General features: G+C 43.2%; 3 protein-coding genes across 3 annotated transcripts; 2 read left to right on the plus strand and 1 right to left on the minus strand.

Annotated features, from left to right (window-relative positions):
• Positions 1–554: 554 nt before the first annotated feature.
• LOC149270366 (UDP-glucuronosyltransferase 2B13-like) lies at positions 555–1,016 on the plus strand. The gene has a single exon (XM_089462290.1). The coding sequence runs from the start codon at positions 555–557 to the stop codon at positions 1,014–1,016; it is 462 nt and encodes a 153-aa protein (XP_089318416.1).
• A 1,746-nt stretch (positions 1,017–2,762) lies between these two features.
• On the minus strand, positions 2,763–4,503 carry LOC108620819 (UDP-glycosyltransferase family 35 member C1). The gene is made up of 2 exons (XM_018017793.2): positions 4,197–4,503; positions 2,763–4,125 (listed from the first exon to the last, which is right to left on the minus strand). Exons 1-2 carry the CDS (start codon positions 4,441–4,443, stop codon positions 2,813–2,815), a joined length of 1,560 nt encoding a protein of 519 aa, XP_017873282.2. The 5' UTR covers positions 4,444–4,503; the 3' UTR covers positions 2,763–2,812.
• Positions 4,504–13,448: 8,945 nt separating this feature from the next.
• mAcon2 (Mitochondrial aconitase 2) lies at positions 13,449–16,135 on the plus strand. Its single transcript, XM_018019377.2, has one exon. The coding sequence runs from the start codon at positions 13,652–13,654 to the stop codon at positions 16,013–16,015; it is 2,364 nt and encodes a 787-aa protein (XP_017874866.1). The 5' UTR covers positions 13,449–13,651; the 3' UTR covers positions 16,016–16,135.
• Positions 16,136–22,451: the final 6,316 nt, after the last annotated feature.

Raw genomic sequence — 22,451 nt, forward strand, 5'->3', positions numbered from 1 at the left:
AGTGGCCGCTGCGAGCTTTTTAGGGCACCCAGTTGTTAGGGCCAACACGCAGATACACACACACACATACACACACGCATAGCCAGAAATTGGGATAGGAATGGGAAGCTAAAAAAAAAAAAAAAAAAAAAATACGAGCGCAACATTTGAATTTCATTTCAAGTTGAAGTTGATAAAATGTCAGAGATTTAGGGCGTGTCCAGGCAGCAGCCACGGACATCTGTAGCATTGGCAACCCGAGCTCAAATAATGTTACACAACAAACAACAAGGGAGAAAAAAATGAAAGAAACTTTGCTTTGTCTTCCATTAAAATTAAGTATTAATCGACGTTGCTATGTACATATATATATATATATATATAATATATATATATATATATATATATATATTGTATATTTATGCCCTTTCATGAAAAGTAAAGTATTTTTCCGCGAATTTAAATATATATATATATATATATATATATATATATATATATATATATATATATATATATATATATATATATATATATATATATTTATATATACACACGGCGGCCTGCTGAGCACCATGGAGAGCATCTACTTCGGCAAGCCGGTGCTGGGGCTGCCCGTGTTTTACGACCAGTTTATGAACGTGAAGCGCGCCACGAGCATGGGCTTCGGTCTGGGCTTGGATCTGATGAATCTGAAGGCTTCAGAGCTGGAGCAAGCGATCAACACACTTTTATCAACGCCCAGCTATGCGAGAGCTGCCTCACTGCTCTCCAAGCGCTACCTGGATCAGCCGGAACCGGCCCTAGACCGGGCCATTTGGTGGACCGAGTACTTGACCAGGCACGAGGACCTCTCCCACCTGCGCGCTCCCTCGCGGGATATGAGCTTCATCCAGCTGCACAGCTTGGACACCATCTCGGTTATTTTGGGCTTGCCCCTAATCGGATTGTACCTGCTCCTCAAGTTGTCTCGCCGGTTGCTGCGCACGCTTTTTGGCAATAAACAAAAGAATACGAAAAAGCAGAAAAAGCATTGAGATTGTTATAAAATCTGATAGTTAATAAATTAGTTGAAATTAGTAAACAATTTTTGATATGCAACTTAGTTGTCTCTAATTCTCGGTTATACACTTATTTTATTCATTCTTACAATGCACACAATCATATTTCAAATTAAAATAAAGAGAGCAATAGAGTACTGTAATGATATAAAAAGCTCATTCGGTGTGCTACGTTTGACTTTTACGTAACATTAATTGAATTGACCTTGGAATTGATAAAATATTGTGGACAATATATGTACTCGCTCACAAGGTCAGACCATATATAGTCGTTGCCTAGTCTCAGACTGCCGCAACGTGAGTGACAAATACTTCATTCATTAATCAGCTAGATACTTGTCGATGCTCGTTCGTTGTCCAAAAGTAGCTTGCTATACATAGTTATATATTGATAACTTTCGATTGGATTTGTACTTCCGTTAGAAGCGAAGCTTGACAGCATTCGAATTATAAATCATTCTAAGCGGGAAAACTTACCTGTAGCTCTCTACGATTGAGCTGGTGATGTTAAGCTCGCTTTTCCACAGAGGAAATGAGTATATTGAGATTTGTTGTAAGTTATTAGTTTTAGTTTAATATTAATTCTCTAATAAATAAGTAACAAATAAATAAATTAATCAATGATTAAATAAATGAATAATTAAATAAATAAATATTAATCAATAAATTATTTAATAAATAAATAATTAATTAATTAAATAAATAATGAAATAAATAAATGAATAAATAAATAAAAAAAAAAATAAATAAATAAAAAAAAATATGTAACTAAATAATTTAAAAAAATGTATATATAAATATATATATATATATATATATATTTATATATACATTTTTTTAAATTATTTAGTTACATATTTTTTTTATTTATTTATTTTTTTTTTATTTATTTATTCATTTATTTATTTCATTATTTATTTAATATATATATATATATATATATATATATATTTATATATACATTTTTTAAATTATTTAGTTACATATTTTTTTTATTTATTTATTTTTTTTTTTTATTTATTTATTCATTTATTTATTTCATTATTTATTTAATTAATTAATTATTTATTTATTAAATAATTTATTGATTAATATTTATTTATTTAATTATTCATTTATTTAATCATTGATTAATTTATTTATTTGTTACTTATTTATTAGAGAATTAATATTAAACTAAAACTAATAACTTACAACAAATCTCAATATACTCATTTCCTCTGTGGAAAAAGCGAGCTTAACATCACCAGCTCAATCGTAGAGAGCTACAGGTAAGTTTTCCCGCTTAGAATGATTTATAATTCGAATGCTGTCAAGCTTCGCTTCTAACGGAAGTACAAATCCAATCGAAAGTTATCAATATATAACTATGTATAGCAAGCTACTTTTGGACAACGAACGAGCATCGACAAGTATCTAGCTGATTAATGAATGAAGTATTTGTCACTCACGTTGCGGCAGTCTGAGACTAGGCAACGACTATATATGGTCTGACCTTGTGAGCGAGTACATATATTGTCCACAATATTTTATCAATTCCAAGGTCGATTCAATTAATGTTACGTAAAAGTCAAACGTAGCACACCGAATGAGCTTTTTATATCATTACAGTACTCTATTGCTCTCTTTATTTTAATTTGAAATATGATTGTGTGCATTGTAAGAATGAATAAAATAAGTGTATAACCGAGAATTAGAGACAACTAAGTTGCATATCAAAAATTGTTTACTAATTTCAACTAATTTATTAACTATCAGATTTTATAACAATCTCAATGCTTTTTCTGCTTTTTCGTATTCTTTTGTTTATTGCCAAAAAGCGTGCGCAGCAACCGGCGAGACAACTTGAGGAGCAGGTACAATCCGATTAGGGGCAAGCCCAAAATAACCGAGATGGTGTCCAAGCTGTGCAGCTGGATGAAGCTCATATCCCGCGAGGGAGCGCGCAGGTGGGAGAGGTCCTCGTGCCTGGTCAAGTACTCGGTCCACCAAATGGCCCGGTCTAGGGCCGGTTCCGGCTGATCCAGGTAGCGCTTGGAGAGCAGTGAGGCAGCTCTCGCATAGCTGGGCGTTGATAAAAGTGTGTTGATCGCTTGCTCCAGCTCTGAAGCCTTCAGATTCATCAGATCCAAGCCCAGACCGAAGCCCATGCTCGTGGCGCGCTTCACGTTCATAAACTGGTCGTAAAACACGGGCAGCCCCAGCACCGGCTTGCCGAAGTAGATGCTCTCCATGGTGCTCAGCAGGCCGCCGTGTGTGATGAAGAGTTTCACATTGGGATGCGCCAGGATGTCCGGCTGGGGGAACCACTTGCTGATGAACACATTGTCCGGCTTGCCGGGCAGCAGATTGTCCTCGAACTTCCAGAGCACGCGCTGCTTGAGGCTGCCAAACACTTTGAGCAGGGTATCCCGAGTGGACTCGGGCAAATCTTTACTCCTCACATTCGAGCCCAACGAAAAGTATATGACGCCATGAGCGGAGCTTTCGATAAACTGTTTGATGTCGTCGGGCAGCGCTTTCGGCTTGTGCGAGATGTGAAGGCCGCCCACTTCAATCATGTTGGGCAGGTACGGTCTCGGGTAGCTCACCGAGAAGTGTTGGCCGAGCAGCATTAGAGAAAAGCTGTCCAGAACCTCGGGCAGAGTTCGTGTTGCATTGGGAAAGTATTTTGAGTACTGTTTCTCCATCTTGGGATAGTGGTAGAACTCGTACACCAATTTTTCCAGCCAAATTTCCAAATTATTCTCCAGGCGCTCGACGAAGCTCATGGGATTGGACCGTGGCGAGCTGATGAGCGGATTGTAGGCCATCGGCGATATGTTACCCATGAGCTCGTCGATATTGTAATCGGTGCCATAGGTCGAGAAACCCATAAGGGTCGCATTGAAGTGCTGAGCAAAGCCGTACAGCGCTTCCGTGTGCAGCACCTCGGCAATGACCAAATCGAACGTTTCGCCGGACTTCAGCAGCTCCTGCACTGACTCGTTCTCCAATAGGCATTCGCTTATAATGCCCAGCAGCCAGCTGAAACTTTTCTGCTTTTGCAAGAACGACTCATCAGCTTGCATTACCTGCATAGCCTCTGTAAGGGAGAGAGTATTTATACATAAGTGGGCAAAGTTGGCACAATTGAATCTTGAATTCTGCTCTTACCTGCGTAATGTTTGTGTATTTTGGGAGCCGATATAAATCGCATATTCGGCACTGGCTTGTTTTCGAAGGTATTGATCACGGTGACCTCATGGCCCCGCGCTGCTAGCGCCTTCAAATACGCCTCGGCGAATATGTACTGGGAGCGGCCGGGGAATGCGAATGTGGCCAAGATCTTGGCGCCCTCGGTCCGTGGAGGACGCCCGATAAGTGTTATCAGCGCCAAGAAAAGCAGCGTTAGGCACTTCATATTGCGCTCTTAGTTACTAGTTATTAGATTTCTGACAACCGACTGAGCTTGAGCTTTCGATGGGGCTCGCTTTTAAAGCTATTTTTTGGCTCCCTCTCTCTCTCTCTTTCGAAGCAATTGTAAAGTGTGTGAGCTAATCAGCAGCAGAGAGCTTTCTCAGCTTTGCAAACAAAACACGCCTCATCAGCATGATGAGCTTTGGCACATAAAATACTTGAAGATCAGGTTTTCTGTTGTAAGCATGAAGTCAGCTGTTTTTCTAGATAGATAAGACAACTTGCTTAATTTGTTTGGTCTTTAATTACTTGATTTCATACTCGATGCGCATATTATAAATCAAACAAGTGATATGTCGGTTATATCTGCATATTAAATAGGTTTGAGGCGATTGAAGTAATGGAATGGGCTAGTGAAAAGCCAGGCAGTTGATTAGCAAGAAGACAACAATGCAGTTCGATGGATAGTGGTATCACCCAATACAATGGCCAGGTACCGACACGTAGCAATCGACAGCCGTGAATCGCAATACACATTCCGCCTTCTCTTAATGAACAATCTTTACACTGCCTCTTTCAGTAGTGTCCATACCGTTTATTTCATCGGCTGAACTTAACGGGCTCTCCTCGATCTGCAGCTCGCTTGGTACCGCCCGTCTGATAGTCGGGGTATAATGGTTTTGTCAATTGTATGTCAATTGTAACAGGCAGAAGTAGGCGTGGAAGACCCCACAAAGTATATACATATTTTGGCTCAGGGCCACGAGCTGAGTCGATTCAACGCGTCGATCTCAGAAGATTTAAAAGCTAAAGACTTGAAATTTTGTATTATATCGAATAAAAATCTTATCGAGAACTGGTTATTTTATTATAACTCCTACACCTTTCGAGCTAGAGGCTCCAAATTTTAAATTTAGACTCATATGTATCTTATAGAATGTCTATATTTTTTGTAATGCCCTCTCAAGGTCATTGCCTTCTCAAGGTCACTGCCCTCTCAAGGTCACTGCCCTCTCAAGGTAACTGCCTTCTCAAGGTCACTGCCCTCTCAAGGTCACTGCCCTCTCAAGGTCATTGACCCCTGAAGGTCATTGACCCCTGAAGGTCATTGACCCCTGAAGGTCATTGACCCCTGAAGGTCATTGACCCCTGAAGGTCATTGACCCCTGAAGGTCACTGCCCCCTGAAGGTCACTGCCCTCTCAAGGTCACTGCCCTCTCAAGGTCACTGCCCTCTCAAGGTCACTGCCCTCTCAAGGTCACTGCCCTCTCAAGGTCACTGCCCTCTCAAGGTCACTGCCCTCTCAAGGTCACTGTCCTCTCAAGGTCACTGCCCTCTCAAGGTCGCTGCCCTCTCAAGGTCACTGCCCTCTCAAGGTCACTGCCCTCTCAAGGTCACTGCCTTCTCAAGGTCATTGACCCCTCAAGGTCATTGGCCCCTCAAGGCCATTGACCCCTCAAGGTCATTGGCCCCTCAAGGCCATTGACCCCCAAGGTCATTGGCCCCTCAAGACCATTGACCCCCAAGGTCATTGGCCCCTCAAGGTCATTGACCCCTCAAGGTCATTGACTCCTCAAGGTCATTGACCCCTCAAGGTCATTGGCCCCTCAAGGTCATTCGGCTCCTCTCTGAGAGAAACTTTAACTAGACAATTTTCATTTGCGATAAAAGCACCAAATATTTCTTATCTGTACAGAACCTACCGATGCCTTATCTTATCTGCTAGCACATTAATAGAAACTTATGGGAATGCCTAGTTCGCGCTAACAAGAAGACTCTTGAGATTAATTCGCTTTTTACCGATTAGGAAATGTTTCGAGTTTAGCATAGATTCTAAGAAGATTCCATTTGTAGACACGCTTTAAGCGCACCTTGGTCTTTAAAATGCAGACGAGTAGCTGAGACAGAGTGCTCGGCAAATTCCCAAAAGTGAGTGCGTGAGAAGTGCAGGCCAAACAAGCGAGGGCGGGCAACTAGAAACAAAGCGAACAACAGGAAACGGAACGAAACGAAGACAGGCAGATGAAGATATGGAGAGTCGAAACGACACAGAGAGAGTGAGTGAGGGAGAGAGAGAGAGAGTCGGCTTGGTCAAGCAACACAACAGAGGGCGGTGTCCACTGGGCGTGAAACAGCGCAAGCATAAAAGCTATGGCGCCCCGGCGCTGCCTAAGAAAAGAAATTATTTGCTTAAGCGACGGTAAAGGACCTTGTCCGGGTTTCCTTTTGCCGCCAACGCAGCCAGGAAAAAAATAAATAAAATGAAAAAAATATATATATGTGTGTATATATTTCTATTTACCATATACTATATTAATCTTTTATGGTTGCAAAATTTTTAAGTGTATGTCCGGCGGGAAAAATTGTAACTGTTAATTTATAAATAAGGTCGAGTTGCCTTGGGTCGCTGCTGGGACCTGCCGGAACCAAACCTTGCCGCTCGGCCTCCGACCGCCCCTCTTCATGGATCTGTTGCTTGGCGGCTATATTTGTCCATTTGTTTGCACTTCAAATTTTCTGTTCTTTTTTTTTTTTCTTTTTTTTGTGTTGCCTTCTTGCGCAAATTTTCACTCCTTTTGAACAAATTTTTGTTTGCGCCTTGTTGCTGGCCATGTTTTCCTGTTGTTGCGCCGCTCAAATTGTGTCCTCTTCTGGTATCGTTTTCGCCTTTTATGGCCGGCCTCTCCCTCTTCGCAACTTGATTTAATTAAGTTGCCTGATTATTTTCGCCACTGAAAAGTATCAGCGCACACATAAATAAACACAGAAAAAGTGGACTATCCTTTTGTGCTTGTTTTTTGCTGCCTCGGCTCGGTTAACAATTTATGTAGCCCGTTCAGAAAAGATGGTAAAAATATGGCAAGCAAATATGCCTTTCTCTGTGAATCGGTGTAGTCCTGTGCCCGGTCTACCTGTGCCCGTTCACCCTGTGCTCGTACTCGTGGAGAGTTCTTCCATTAATGGCCTGCAGCTCCACTCATATTTTTAGTTTTAGACACAGCTGAGTCATCAAATCATATTATTTCTCTACACCTGAGCTTATCACTCGATCAGAAGCAACGGCTGAGTCTAAGATGTTCGCTTGATTTATCAGATGCATAGATGCTCTTTTCAAGAGCACCACTCCAGGCCACACTCCTCTAATTAATCAGGTTCGCCTGGTTGTTTTCTGCTTTCAGTCTTGCATGTGGCATGCAGCCAAAGGTGTGTGACTATGCTTTAAGTGCAAATGCGATTTGTTTGCAACGAGCAGTTGCTAAAAGTGTCCGGCCAACAACAATGAGACTGAGTGCACATCATGGTTGTGGATGCTGGGAGTGGAGCAATTTGCGCATAAGTAAAAATCATTTTTCATTTGTTTTCATTTCCGTTTTAGTATGATGCATTTTGATTTCTGCAGAGCTGCCACAGGATTGCCATCTATCCCACGCTGCCCAGCGAGTGTGTGCGTATGTGGGTCGGTGGAGTGTGGGCGGGGTGGGCGTGTGCCCAGTTGACGCTTGACAACATGTTAAGTGACAGCTGGATGTTACATGGTCTTCAGCTGCAGCTGCCAGTCCAGGTGAAGAGCTGCATGAGTCAGGGCGAGGCAAGGTGAGGCGGTTGCAGCCAGCTGCAGATGCAATGTTGAACATCTCTGCTAGCTCGAAAATAGTAAGAGCAACAACAACAAATAACTACAGCAATAACATCAACAACAACAACAACAACAAATACAACGAACGAATAGGAATGCCAGACAACGCTGACAATTGACTTTTATTGCTGCTGACAGGGCGGGCGTAAAAGGAATTCGGACGACGAACTCAGATCCAGATTCAGATTCAAATTCAGATGCCCAGATTCCCAGAAGCGACTTTGTCAATTCCCAGCTATTACGTTTTACTTAACATCTCAGCAAATTACGCACCATTGTCTAAAGTCAGAGCAGAGAGCTTGCTCCGCTTAGTTGGAATTTTTGACATTTCAATTCTAGCTTTTTTTTTTTATTATTATTTTTTGGCCTGCATTTAGTCACATTTTTTGAATATGCAGTGTGCTGCACTACTCCGTTCACTGGCGCCAATGGCCTTTGCACGAGCACAATTTCCGGCTTGCGCCAACAAATATGGCATTGACAGCTCGAGTCGATTTCTGGGCATTCCATAAGAAAGCAATCGTCTATTTATTGGAAAGTAAGCCATGCTTGAAATTTACATAATTATTGGAATTTATAGAATTTTTTATTGAGACTCTCAATCATTTAGAGTTGAAAAAATATTATGTAGAAGCAACTAGTTAAAGCAGAGGGTTATGCAGGGCTGTCCATTTTCGATGGACCCCTCTAGCAACGCTATATCTTTTGACAGAGGCAGCCACTTGAGAGATATCAAGAGGGACAGCCCTGTATATATTCTAGATCTCCGCGTCCCTTTGAAAGCCTGGATAAAATATCAGCACTTGCAGCTGTCTAAGGGTAGTTTTACAATGTGCATTGGAGCTAGCACAGGAAATCTAAGTTCACGTCGTTGTCTCAGTGTGAAATAGCTATGCAAGACACTTACGCGAGAGCCGTAATGGAATGCGGAAAGAAGGTAAACGCGAGACCTGAGTAGCCGTGGCAATAACAAACATTTACTTGGCTTTAGCAGGAGCCGAGCAGCAGTGGCTATAACAGGCAGTTACTTGAGCTTGAGCAAGTATTTGATAAGGCTCCATTTCCCAGCTACAGCAACAGCAACAGCAACAGCTACAGCTTGTTCATTGTTTCATGTCCATTTTGTTGCGCTTGAGTGCGTTCGCTGCTTCTGGACTGGTATTGGCCTCAACCGAGGGAGTTCAACGGCACAGCTCGAGCAATTTTTACGCTCGTTCGTTTTGTGTGGCATTTGCACTGCGCCAAGTTCACGTTATAATCCATCCGGGGAATAATTATTGTGTACATATTATGATAGTGGCATAAAAACCAAGAGTTTATCGCTGCCCCGATGGACAGAAGATGCCGTCGGTCCATCAGCAGCCCGGCTGATGCTGCTGCTCCTGCTCGAGCCCTGCCACGTCTTGAAAGGCAAATGAAAGATGAGCGATAAATTTGCGTATTTTTAAGTGCTGCTCGCTGAAAGGTTATTTACGTTGGAAAGTAAGTAACGAAATGGAAGAGCATTCGACTTGGGTGGCTGCAGCTCAATAAACAGGAGTAAATCGCTAACAAAAGTGCCCAAAGAACTCTCAACTCGCCCACTTTACGGCCTGCTCTAATGGCCATAGATCAGCACGAAATGGCTCATAATTTCCATGCAGCTGCAGTGCCACTAAATGGACCCATTTTACAACAAAGTTCATTTGGTGCATTATACGTGGCCCCAAAAACGGGCAGGTAATATGGAAAACTGCAAATTAAATCTAATTATGTGCGGCCAACAGCTTCCAGTCATAACAACAACAACAACAACAACAACATCAGCAGCCATAACAGGCGATTCCCTTGTGCGGAGCAGAGGCGCAGGTCAGGTCTCCCAGTTGGCCCGGAGCTGGCCCACTCTCTGCTTTCTTTGTGCCCAGCTGACCCGCACAAATGCGTCTATTGACGGAAACAATGCGCTCAAAAGCGAAGCACTATGCACCTGCAGCCCAGCTGGGCCCAGCATCCCATCGGGCCGATATGGTCCAGGTGGGGCAGGTCCAGGTCCAGGTGCAGGTCCACGTTGGCCACCAAGTGGCCTTAATGCGACGTCATTGGAGCGCAGCGATGGCAGTGAGTGAGAATAAAAAGAGCTTAGTGAATACAAAACAAAAAGCAAAAAAAGAAGAAAGAGAAAAACGCAAAATAGGAGCAAGTCAATGTAAAATAAAAATAAATGTAAGCTACTGAATAAAGTGGGGGGATTGCCTAGGTTCAAGCTATGTCCGAGTTATGGCCGCTAGTTAGACGCACTACACACACACACACAGACGCACATTGAAACCGCTGGGAGGGGGTTGGCGGCTCAGTTTCACTATGGTGATGCTTGGGCTGGGACGTGGGCGTGGCCGGCGGCTGAGTTACTTACGCCTCAATGCAGCTAGAACTCATGTGCCGCAATTGCGGTAAAATATGTTTGCACAAAAGGAAATCGCCAAAGCCACGTGTGCGGGAAATGCTGAATTTGTCTGCCGGGCGCACTAAAACAAAGCTCCGCTCGTGGGTGGCTACGGCCACGTCCACCATGCACCACCCGAGCCTGCTCTTGGACATAAATTCCACAATGCAGAAACTGCGCGATGTTAGATAAATGCGAATATTAATAGAGATATAGGTATATGAAATAAATTGAATAAATAAGAAAAAGAATATTTTTCTTTTTTATTTATAAGAAAAAATAAAATGCTTTATCAAAACTATTCTAAACTACAAAATTTCATGTTTTATCGGATCTAGAGTAATTTCTTCTTGTACTAGAAATGGTTCGAATTACTTACTTGTGGAAATTAAGTTCTTTGGGCTTCACTTTGTAGAAATTTGTAAAATTCATATCTCTATTTGGCTTTTCCATAGAAAACTCAACCTAAGGAAAATCAGAATCTGTAATAACTGAAACAATTACCAGCTAATGCTTAAATTGGCAGAATAACTTTTCGAACTGGCAATTGTTTGTTTTAAAGCAATTGCTGTTGCATAGTGCATAAGCTCGGACAGAAATAACGGTAAGCAAGTTTACCTGAGCACACATCGAAAACTGAATGCGATTATATGTTTGGCTGCTCTTTGTTAATTCTATCGTGTGTTGAAAGGGAATTTAATTAGCTGGGAATCGGGCGAGAAATCAGCTTTCGGAACACATATAAATGCGCATTCGTCCTGTTCGCGCTGGGCATTGCTGCAATATGGCTGCCCGAGCACCAAAAACTATGCTATGTGTCCGTCCAGCACTCTCCGTCCGGCACTTCCGTTGCCATTCGCTGTCTCTTTTCGCTTTCGTCGTTCTCGTCGGTGTCGTCGGTGTCGTCGCTGTCGACGTCTGGGGCTGGACTTTTGGGAATATTATTGAAAAGTTTTACCGCAAGCTGTGCTGAGCTTGGATGCAGGCATAGCCACGCTGCACCACGGTGGTGCACTGGTAGCAAAACCAAACGTATTGTTCGCTGCCTGCTGCAAAAACGAGGATTAACAAATTTCTTTCTTTTTTTTTCATTTTATTTCTTTTTTCGTTTTTCTGCTCAGTTCAAAGTTTCAGTTTTGTTGCAACTTTGGCCACAGACACCGACACCACACGGCCACTACACTATGCCACACCCGGCTCAATACAGCTGCCCACACTTAACTGCGGGGCAGTACATAAATTTTCTCCGCAATTTTCAGGCATTTTGATACTGCAGCTGCATTTACTTTGTCCCCAATCAGACAACAACGGGCAATGGCTAAACTTCAACGACAATCTAATGCGCTTCACAGCAAGAATCGAAGACTATGAATAATATATTATGAACAATACAGATTATAATAAAATATCTTACTTAATATCCAGCCAAAGTCCAATGCTAAATTATGAGTTAATTTAAATTTTACAACTCTTTTTCTAATCTATCATCCCATCTGTTGGATGAATCATAGATAATATTCTATATTGTAATATGCCCGTTTAGCCTTCTGTACCGCATTTTTCCAAGTAATATTCACGCATAGGTGCTTCCAACTTTTGTCTTTTTCTTGTTTTCTTTAAGTTCAATTGCTGGCAATAAGTTTTCCATTATTTATTGCAAAAGTTGTAAAACGCAATAATTTAAGCGTATGAGAAGCGCAGAGAAGAGTTCGCCGAACTGACTGTTATCGATGACTCGGAGAAGACAGCTAATATATTTAATTTAAGAACAGTTTAACTAAAGTGCAAGCTTCCTGTAATTCCAATTGAAGATGATTGATATATCTAAGCCAGACTCACAGTTCGCACAAAATAATAACTCAAAAATAGGTTTTATGGCTTTATGGACAACAGGGAAAGGGCAGAGAACAGGGAATTAATTTACTCAAAATAGAGCATTGTCCACTTCATCAAGCCGAGACAAAAGACAATTGTGTTTTTGAGTGTGCAGAATGGAAGAACTGAATTGCTCTATGCTCCAGGTCATGCAACTGCCAACGCTCAGGTTTTGGGGCACAAAATGAAATCCATCAATTATAGAAAATCATAGTCAACGTTGTGCCAGGCTGACAGCTTAGTAGTCCATATGGAAGAGCTTTGTGGGTGAGCCTGTGTCAAGTAGTTGCCAATCAATTTTTGGCATTGTTACGGCCACTGCCTACTTATGCCCCCGCCCCCGTCCTGTGGGTGTCCCAGTGACCGACCGAGCGAGCCATCATCAACGGTTTTGTGGCAAACAGGCACGTCGATTTCAATTGAATGTGGTGCAGCCAACTACCGGTCTGCCCACTGCTCTGGCCATTGTCCAGTTCGTCCACTGTTGCCAGTGTCTGCGTTGCCCCATTCTCAGTCGCAGTCGCAGTCGCAGTCGCAGATGCAGTGTGTCCCACTGCCATCCACTGTGACACTCGGCACACTGTGGCAAACACAATCACAGGATGAAAGCCACGGCGCCCAGCGCCCACCTCGCCTCACTTCCAGTTGACACTTTGGGCTCTGCCACTGCCACTGCCACGCTCCACACCCCTCTGCACTCAAGTAAATGACGTGTTGTCCATGTGTTTGCCATTTGCATTGTTGTTGCTATTCAGATGGCCTATGGCAGGAATGACTCTCGTCAGCTCAGCTGAACGAGTCGCCCAAATGCCGCATAGTTTTATATGCATCGCCTCACTCACTTTATTGCGACATCAGGTCTGTTGACACGCCCATTGTGCTGTGCACCTTAGTCCACATCAAATATGCGCAAAAGCTACCTGCTTAAATGTTGCACAGCTGAGAGCCGTAGTAAATTCGAGTTTGATTTTTGTAACATGACCCCAAATGGCTTTTCCACTAATCGACTCTCAATTGTAATGCCCGGACACATTGCCAATTAATAATTGATAATCATTTGGCATTATTGGCATGGCATGGCATGGCTTGACATCGCATGGCATTTCGTGCCTGCTGTTTAGAAGCTGTCAAAAAATAAATAACTAAATATATCAGAGCCAATTTGTAAAAAAAACAGTTCAGCTATTTTATTATTGCGACAAAATTATCGAAAGTCTTAGTTGTATATATCTGTATATATATTTTGCTATAAACCATATCATCGCTAGAGGATCGATCATGTCAAAGCGTATGCTGGCCCGAACAGCCGAGAGGCTGCGCAAGCTGTGCAGAAGGGCGGTGAAGCCATTGACGAATCAATGGAACGTTTCCATGAGCTCCAAGTCCGCCATTGTGCCGATGTCCAAGTTTGAGCCGGACACGCCGCTGCCCTATAAGCTGCTCAGCGAGCGGGTGGACTGTGTTATATCTCGGCTCAAACGTCCGCTGACCCTGTCGGAGAAGGTGCTCTACTCGCACTTGGACAGTGCCGGCGAGCAGGACATCAAGCGCGGCGAGTCATATCTGCTGCTTCGTCCGGATCGCGTGGCCATGCAGGATGCCACCGCCCAAATGGCACTGCTGCAGTTCATCTCGTCCGGCCTGAGCAAGGTGGCCGTGCCGTCGACGGTGCACTGCGACCACTTGATCGAGGCACAGGTGTGCGGCGAGCAGGACCTGAAGCGCGCCAAGGACCTGAACAAGGAGGTGTATGACTTCCTGGCCTCCACCAGCGCCAAGTACGGCCTGGGCTTCTGGAAGCCCGGCAGCGGCATCATTCACCAAATCATACTCGAGAACTACGCCTTCCCGGGTCTGCTCATGATCGGCACCGACTCCCACACGCCCAACGGCGGCGGCCTGGGCGGACTGTGCATTGGCGTGGGCGGTGCGGATGCCGTCGATGTTATGGCGGGCATGCCCTGGGAGCTGAAGTGCCCCAATGTGATCGGCGTAGAGCTGACTGGCAAAATCAACGGCTGGACCTCGGCGAAAGACGTCATCCTCAAGGTGGCGGACATCCTGACCGTGAAGGGCGGCACTGGCGCCATCATTGAGTACCACGGGCCAGGCGTCGACTCCATCTCCTGCACCGGGCAGGCGACCATCTGCAACATGGGAGCTGAGATCGGGGCAACCACTTCGCTCTTTCCCCTAAATGAGCGCATGGTCGCCTATTTGTGCGCCACGGGGCGGGGCAACATCGCTGAGGAGGCCACCAAGTACAAGGAGAAGCTCCTGACGCCAGACAAGGACTGCAAGTATGACAAGCTAATCAAGATCAATCTGGACGAGCTGGAGCCGCTGGTGAACGGGCCGTACACGCCCGACTTGGCGCATCCGATAAGCAAGCTGGGCGAGAACTCCAAGAAGAACGGCTACCCCATGGAGATCAAAGTGGGCCTGATTGGGTCCTGCACCAACTCCTCGTACGAGGACATGGGTCGCTGTGTCAGCATCGCAAAGGACGCCCTCAGCCATGGCCTCACATCCAAGGTACCCTTCAATGTCACGCCCGGATCTGAGCAAATCCGAGCGACCATTGACCGTGACGGCATGATCGAGACATTCAACAAATTCGGCGCCACGGTGCTGGCCAATGCCTGCGGGCCTTGCATCGGCCAGTGGGACCGCAAGGATGTGAAGAAGGGCGAGAAGAACACCATCGTCACCTCGTACAATCGCAACTTCACGGGACGCAACGATGCCAATCCGGCGACGCATTGCTTTGTGACCAGCCCAGAGATGGTAACAGCGCTATCCATTGCAGGTCGCCTGGACTTCAATCCGCTGAAGGACGAGCTGAAGGACTCCAAGGGAAAGGGCTTCAAGCTGAAGGCACCTCAGGGCGAGGAACTGCCCTCGAAGGGCTTCGATCCCGGGCAAGACACCTACGCCGCCCCTCCGGCTGACGGCAGTAAGGTAAAGGTGGCCGTCGACCCCAAGTCGAAGCGCCTGCAGATCCTGGAGCCCTTCTCGAAGTGGGACGGAAAGGATTACATTGATCTGACAGTGCTCATCAAGGTCAAGGGCAAGTGCACCACGGATCACATTTCCGCTGCCGGGCCCTGGCTCAAGTATCGCGGTCACTTGGACAACATCTCCAACAACATGTTCATCGGGGCCGTCAATGCCGAGAACAACGAGATGAACAAGATCAAGAATCAGCGCACCAACGAATTCGCCGGCGTTCCCGATGTGGCCCGCGACTACAAGGCCAACAAGGTCAAGTGGGTGGCCGTGGGCGAGGATAACTACGGCGAGGGCTCCTCTCGCGAGCATGCCGCCCTCGAGCCACGCCATCTGGGCGGGGTGGCCATCATAGTGAAATCGTTTGCCCGCATCCACGAGACGAACCTGAAGAAGCAGGGCCTGCTGGCGCTCACCTTCGCCAATCCCAGCGACTACGACAAGATTCAGCCCACCAGCAAAATATCGCTGCTCAATCTGAAGGACATGGCTCCTGGCAAGCCCATCGAGTGCGAGATCAAGAACGGCGGCAGCGGCGACAAGATCCAGCTCAATCACACCTTCAACGCCGAGCAAATTGAGTGGTTCAAGGCTGGCAGTGCTCTGAACCGCATGAAAGAGAAATTGAAGTAGATAACATTGGAGTATAAGGATTTAAGTATTTGTTTGTGTGTTTTAAAACCAAAGCAATAAATTGGACCCTAATCGTGTATTTAATAATATAACAAAGTAAATAAATAATTTAAGAAGATATTTGCATTGTCATTTGTTTTAGTTATTCTGAGCTCTGACTGACCCTCTTTAGTTCAAAGGTTGAGTTTATTTAACAGCTAATTAAAGAGCTGCATTGCAGAGAAAAAATAATATTCAAACATATTAAGCTCATTTCGGCCGCATGACTCCGCTCGGAATAACATCCTGGGCCAGGACTCCTGCCAAATAGACAATAAGCAACGCTTATCAGTAACGCAGCCAACCAGAACTGTAAAACTCGCATGCATAGAGCGAGAGAGATAGAGCTAGAGAGAGGGAGAGGGAGAGAGAGAGAGAGAGAATGCGGGGATAGAACTTGTGCAGGAAATTTGCATTTGCGACACTGTACATGAGATGGGATAGAAAATTATTTGCTGCTTTTAATTAGTGCCAAAAAGTCATTCAGGAAATCCAGAGAGCCAACAAAAGGCCATGGCCAGAGAGCAGCAACACCACACCACGCCACACCACACCACAGCACAGCCTGGCACAAGCTCAGCCAACTTGTCCATGGCTATACTCATCGAGATATACATGTACATATGCATATGTATGTGTATTTGTATCAACCAAAATGTTGCTGCTGCTGCTGTTGCTTTTTATTGGAATATTTGCACAAAGCCAAACGCCCAATGTCCGACATTCGACTCATGGTGGTCGTGGCCTCTGCTAAATCATTGCAATTTGCGCCATATATGCCGAAAATATTCAATTATTAACTCATGATTGGCTGCTGGGCACATAGAGACATCGGTAACCAACGGCGATGAATGCGAGTCGAGCTGAGAGCGTTTGAAGCCTGCAAAATGGAAACGAATTAAGGGAATTTATTAAAATTAATAAATTAATAAATAAATTAAAAGTTAATAAATTATTTATTTATTAAAATGTTAAATTAATAATATAAATTTAAAAATTATTCAAATATTAAACAATTGTATTTATTTTTTATTATTATTTATACAGAAAAGATAAATTAACAAAACTGGAGTCAAACTTTGAAAAACTATAAAATCTAGCCTAGAAGAGTACAGGAAATTCTGGAGTAATTTAATTGCTCGCTCAGCTATGCAGACAGTTATAGTCAGTGATATAAACGCAACAATGAAAGACGGAAAATGTTAATTGAAAACTTAAAAATAAATATTATTAATGTTAAGGATCTTTGGTATAATTTACTAACAAAATATATAAAATAATAATAATAATATCGAAACATCTGTAGTCAGAGGTTCACTTCGACATTATTTATTTAATATAATTGTAAGTTTATAGCTCAACGTGTTCTTTAGTGCCAAGAATCTATCAAGCTGAATTTTCTAGCAGAAAATTCAGTCACGCGCATATCGGATATCTGAACAGTCTTGTTAAGCTGCTTGCCGGTCTGTATTGCTGTCAAACCTATCAAGCAGAGTTTTTCGCAAATTGCTTTCGGTTCACTCACAGACGAGACTCACACAAATGTCTCACATGAATTTCAATTTGACTAACCCATATTTACGAATATTTCTCAGCTGAAGCCAGATGAATTTTGAGCGAAAATTGTAAACTCTTCATTGCACTAAACGAATTTCCTCAGTTTATTGGTCTTGGAATGCAATGAGTGCACATGTTTGTTTAGCATTGATTTTTAGACTCCAATCAGCTGAGCTCTTTTGAAAATTGAACATGCTTTTTATTCTGGCATTGTGCTACAATTTGAATTGCTTTTCAATTGATTATCTCTTCAGAATGTCAAAAAGTTGAATTGCGATTTGCTCGGAGTATCAAAGTACATATAAAATCTGTTTTGCTTAGCTCATTTTCTGATTAACTTATGATATACAGCGAATGTCAGTGAGACCACAATACAATTCCCACTCACTAAGCAATACAGATATCTAACTCACAAAAAGATTTTGTGATCAACAGACACTCGATCAGGATAAACTCTTTCATGCAAATATTTGTACATGCATTTGCCAAGGGCCCTGTGTGAAGCAGCTGTTATATAAGGGCCATGTCATCGAGTATCAACAACAATATTGCTAAGCTGACAAGCAACGCAAATTACACATTTGGCTCCACCGATAAGCGTAAATCACGCAAATGACAAGTGGCAATAACATCGACCCACCATAAAATGAAATCCGTACACAAGAATAAAAAAAATGAAACGAAATCAGAACAGCAAAAAAATAAAATAAATAAGAAAAGCAAAAATCCAAACTCTCAACACTTGGCCAACGCACATAAATTGCATTTGGCCGCTGGCGAGGTAAACAGCCGCAAATGCCACAAAATGAGAGAAGAATCTCGTCGGGGGCAGAGAAAATAAGCCAAAACTCAACAATAATCGAAAAATTTTATCCACACTCCCATAAACACTTTGTGTGGTTGTGTGCGAGTGTGTGTGTGTGTGTCTGTGTGTGTGTGTGTGGGTAAATCAAAGAAACAAATAAAATGGGCAAATACAAGCAGAAAATCCATAGTAGCAGATGGGAGGCTTGGGGTGAAATGAGAGAACGTTTTGAACAGCTCGAATTAAGTTAAGCACTTTTATTTATTATTAAAAAAGTTTCAAGCTGCACGCTGTGTTGGCTGGGGTAGAGAAATCAGCAAAATCTGCGCATAATGCTAAGAAAATTCCAAATTTATCGTATCACTTAGATGGAGTGTCATATGGGAGAGATGGAGTGCCATACAGAGCCCCTCGCCCAGCATCGAAAGGGGTTAAAATGCGCATTATGAACACATCGCCATCTGTGGGACTGTCTCTGTGTCTGCGACTGTATGAATGTACATATGTATGTATGCGTGTGTATGTGTTTGTGTGCATTCATAATATAACTGTTGATTATTGCGCCAACACGCACTCAGTGTAAGTGAAACAGCAGCAGCAGCAGCAACGGCATCACCCAAAGAGCTTTTGAGCTCGCCGCTCGGCACACAGCGCGTATGCGCAATATTATTAGATATTGAAAGCAGCCATCGATGGCAGCGCTGTCGATGCCCGCTGCCAAGAGCAATTGAAGGCAACAGCAATACCAACATATGAATTTTTTCTCTCAAGAGCATCTCTGTCACAGCTTCAGCACCCAGCACAAACACGAATGCTTGAAGAGAGAATGACTTGCGCAAGCAATACCCTGCAGAGCTCTATCAAGTCTATAACATGCCCTAGAGGATGCTAACTATAGACGTATGATTTTCTATTTTCCAAGTGGAGTCGAGTATGAATTTAGTTTCGAAAAGCCATATCAGTCAGAGCTATCAATTTTCTTCAGCATTTCATGATTACAGGGCACAAAGAGCAAATGAAGCCCAGGCTTATCTTATCAGCAAAGTTGGGTGCTGGTCCCAAGTAGGCGCATCCTCTGCAATGCTGTGGCACTGAATACAATCGATGAGTGCTGAATTATGGCGTACTATTTATTGGCGTAATGCCCTTAAATTGCAATTGCTAGAAGTTACTCAAGTTTCGGTGAGGATTTCAAGGTTTACTTTCTCACAGTCAGGAAATCAGAGAAATATAAGTACAGAGCTGCCTAGGTAAAATCAACATAATTTAGCAAAGTAGAAATTAGTTTAGCCAACAGCAACATCTGATGAACCAATCAGAGTTTAGAAAAGATTTCCAGACAGTTTTCGAGACTACGAAGGGATTTTCCTTTGACATTTTCAAGTTTGACATGTAAACTGAACATATATCGTTAGATAAATTCCGAAACTCGTCATGATATCTCATGCCGTCCATCTGTAGCAGCAGCAGCACTCCCTTTTATTGCCCTGCTGCAGCTCAGCATCTCATGTCTCCTGTTGCCCGCTGCTTCTGTGGCTTTTGCGACCATTCACTTATCGTCCGGCCAATTTCAAAATCAAATCTCGCAAATTCACAGCCAACACGATGGAAAAAATGGAAAGGAATTTTACAAGAAATCTGAAGAAAAAGAAAAACTGCAACGAAATTGCCAGAGCCAACCGAAAATCTAATAAAAGAATAGCTCAAAATCGGTGTGTAAAAATCAAATAAAAGCTGCAACTGCAATGCCAACTGGCTTTTTCTTGTGAAAAGTTAGTTTTTCACTTCGTTTTTCTTCTTTTTGTTTTGGTTTTTTTTTTTTTTTTTTTTTTTTTTTGTTCTTGCCCGACGCCAACTTTTGTGCGTTTTTAAATGGCAGAGCCGTTGGCGCAAAAACCATTGGAAACACATGTCCAGCAAACACAGAGTGAGCATTGAGCCAAGGCAGGAGCAAGGCCAGGACTAAGCGATGCCAGCGGAAAGGATGGCGAGGAGCAGCACAAATGTTTGTGCGCGTTGGTTTGTTGGTTCTTGGTATTTTTGGCCATTACATTAAGTTTGCTATCTCTTAGTCTCTCTATGTGTGTGTGTGTGTGATTGTGTGTGTGTGTGAGAATTTGCCTTTTCCCCCTATCCGACATCCCTTTTTGTTTTTGCCTCTCACTTGCTACATTCATACATATCAGCATTAAGTGGTGGCTCTTACCCGAGTCTTTATGTGTGTGTGTGTGTGCATCTGTATCTTTAACTGTGTTTGCGTTAGTGCTTCTTCTTGCTAGCCGGCAGCATGCAGCGCCTGGGCAACGGCTGCCTCTAATGGCCAGCGATTCGTAATATTTTTAATATTTGCTCAATAAAATGTCCGACAATTTTTGTCGTTGGCACTTAAACTCATTACATTTATTTGTTTGCTCGCCTCTTTGGCTTGACCAGATAATCCGATTTGTTCTCAGAGCAAAACCAAGCGAAACATACAAGTTCGCTTTGCATACATGAGAATCAAGTTATCAAGATACTCTCTAGAAAATTGTTTACAGGCAAATATGTATATTATTAAATAATTCATATGTTTAAATAATTAAAAAATATATATATTATTTCTAAGGACTAAGAATTTTTTATACCCTAAACCCATTTTCAATGGGAAATCAGGGCATAATGATGTATGTATGAACGTGGCGATCTCAGAAGTTTTAAAAGCTAGAGACTTCAAATTTTTTTATTATTATCGAATAAAAACCTTATCGAGAACTTGTAATTTTATTATATCTTCTACACCTTTAGAGCTAGAGCTTCCAAATTTTAAATGTAGACTCATATGTATTTGATAGAATTTCGATTATTGTTGTAATCCCCCCCATGCTAATAAAGAAATTATTAAAGCAGTGCCCTCTCAAGGTCATTGCCCTCTCAAGTCATTGCCCCCCAAGGTCATTGCCCTCTCAAGTCATTGCCCCTCTCTCTGTCCCTTTCTGTGTATTGTATGTATGTGTGTTATTACTTTTGAAAAATGTTAAAATCCATTTCTAGTGAATATTTTTCAAATGGACACATTTATTGAAACACGGGCTATGCACGACATATAACATATTCGCAAATAGCAGTGTGCTCTAGATCTAATATACTCTGCTGTGAGTGTTGCGCGGTGTAACAAAGTAGTTGGGTATAACAATAACGTGAATCCTCGCATTATTCTTCATATGGCATGTGGTAATCCTTTTTGTAGTTGCCGCAAATCCTGTTGCTCTGGCTGTTTGGCTCTGTGGCAAGTCATAAAGTTTAATTTAGTTTTAAGCTTTTGAACTGGAAAATTGCATGACCGAGCTGAGATCTGCGGAGAGCAGGAGCTCACTTACTTTTTAGCACACACACACACACACACGCATGCACATACATATGAATGCTTACGTTGTAGTGTGTGTACTTGAGGCAAACGCGACAACTACAGCAACAGCAACAGCAACAGCCACAACAACAGCAACAGCAATGATGACCACAAATGTCAGTCAGGGCCGTCTCAGAATGACGTTTCATGCGCCATTTGAACGGGACGCGTTGGACAGCAGTCCATGCAATGGAAATTGACAGCGCCTTTGTGCGAGCGCACAGCAATAGCCGCAGAATGACGGCGGAATGAAGAGTGAGATCGAGTGAGTGAGTGAGTGAGTGAGCGAGATGGTAGCATAGCTGCTGGCTGCTCTAAAATTAACACACGTTTAATATGCAAGTCGTGCATAAATTTTCGTGCTGCCATTCTGTGCTCAGTGCATGCAGTTTGCTTGTCCGAGAGCTTTATGCTTTTTAATTTACCGTCAGACGTCAGCCCAACAAGGACGACAAGGACCACGACATTGCGGGCGACATGTCAGTGCCACAGAAGCGCCCGCGTAGTCGCAGTCAGCTCCACACAGTCTGAGGCAATCATGGACATTGGCTGCCCAGCTCTCTCTTTCTCTCTCTCTCTCTCTCACACACTCTCTCTCTTTCTCTGTCTTCTTTATTTTTCAACAGATTTTTTCTGCCGAGGCTGTCTTC

This window comes from Drosophila arizonae, chromosome 2, assembly GCF_054131065.1.
Source record: "Drosophila arizonae isolate 15081-1271.41 chromosome 2, UAZ_ARI_1.0, whole genome shotgun sequence".
Classification (NCBI taxonomy): Eukaryota; Metazoa; Arthropoda; class Insecta; order Diptera; family Drosophilidae; genus Drosophila; species Drosophila arizonae.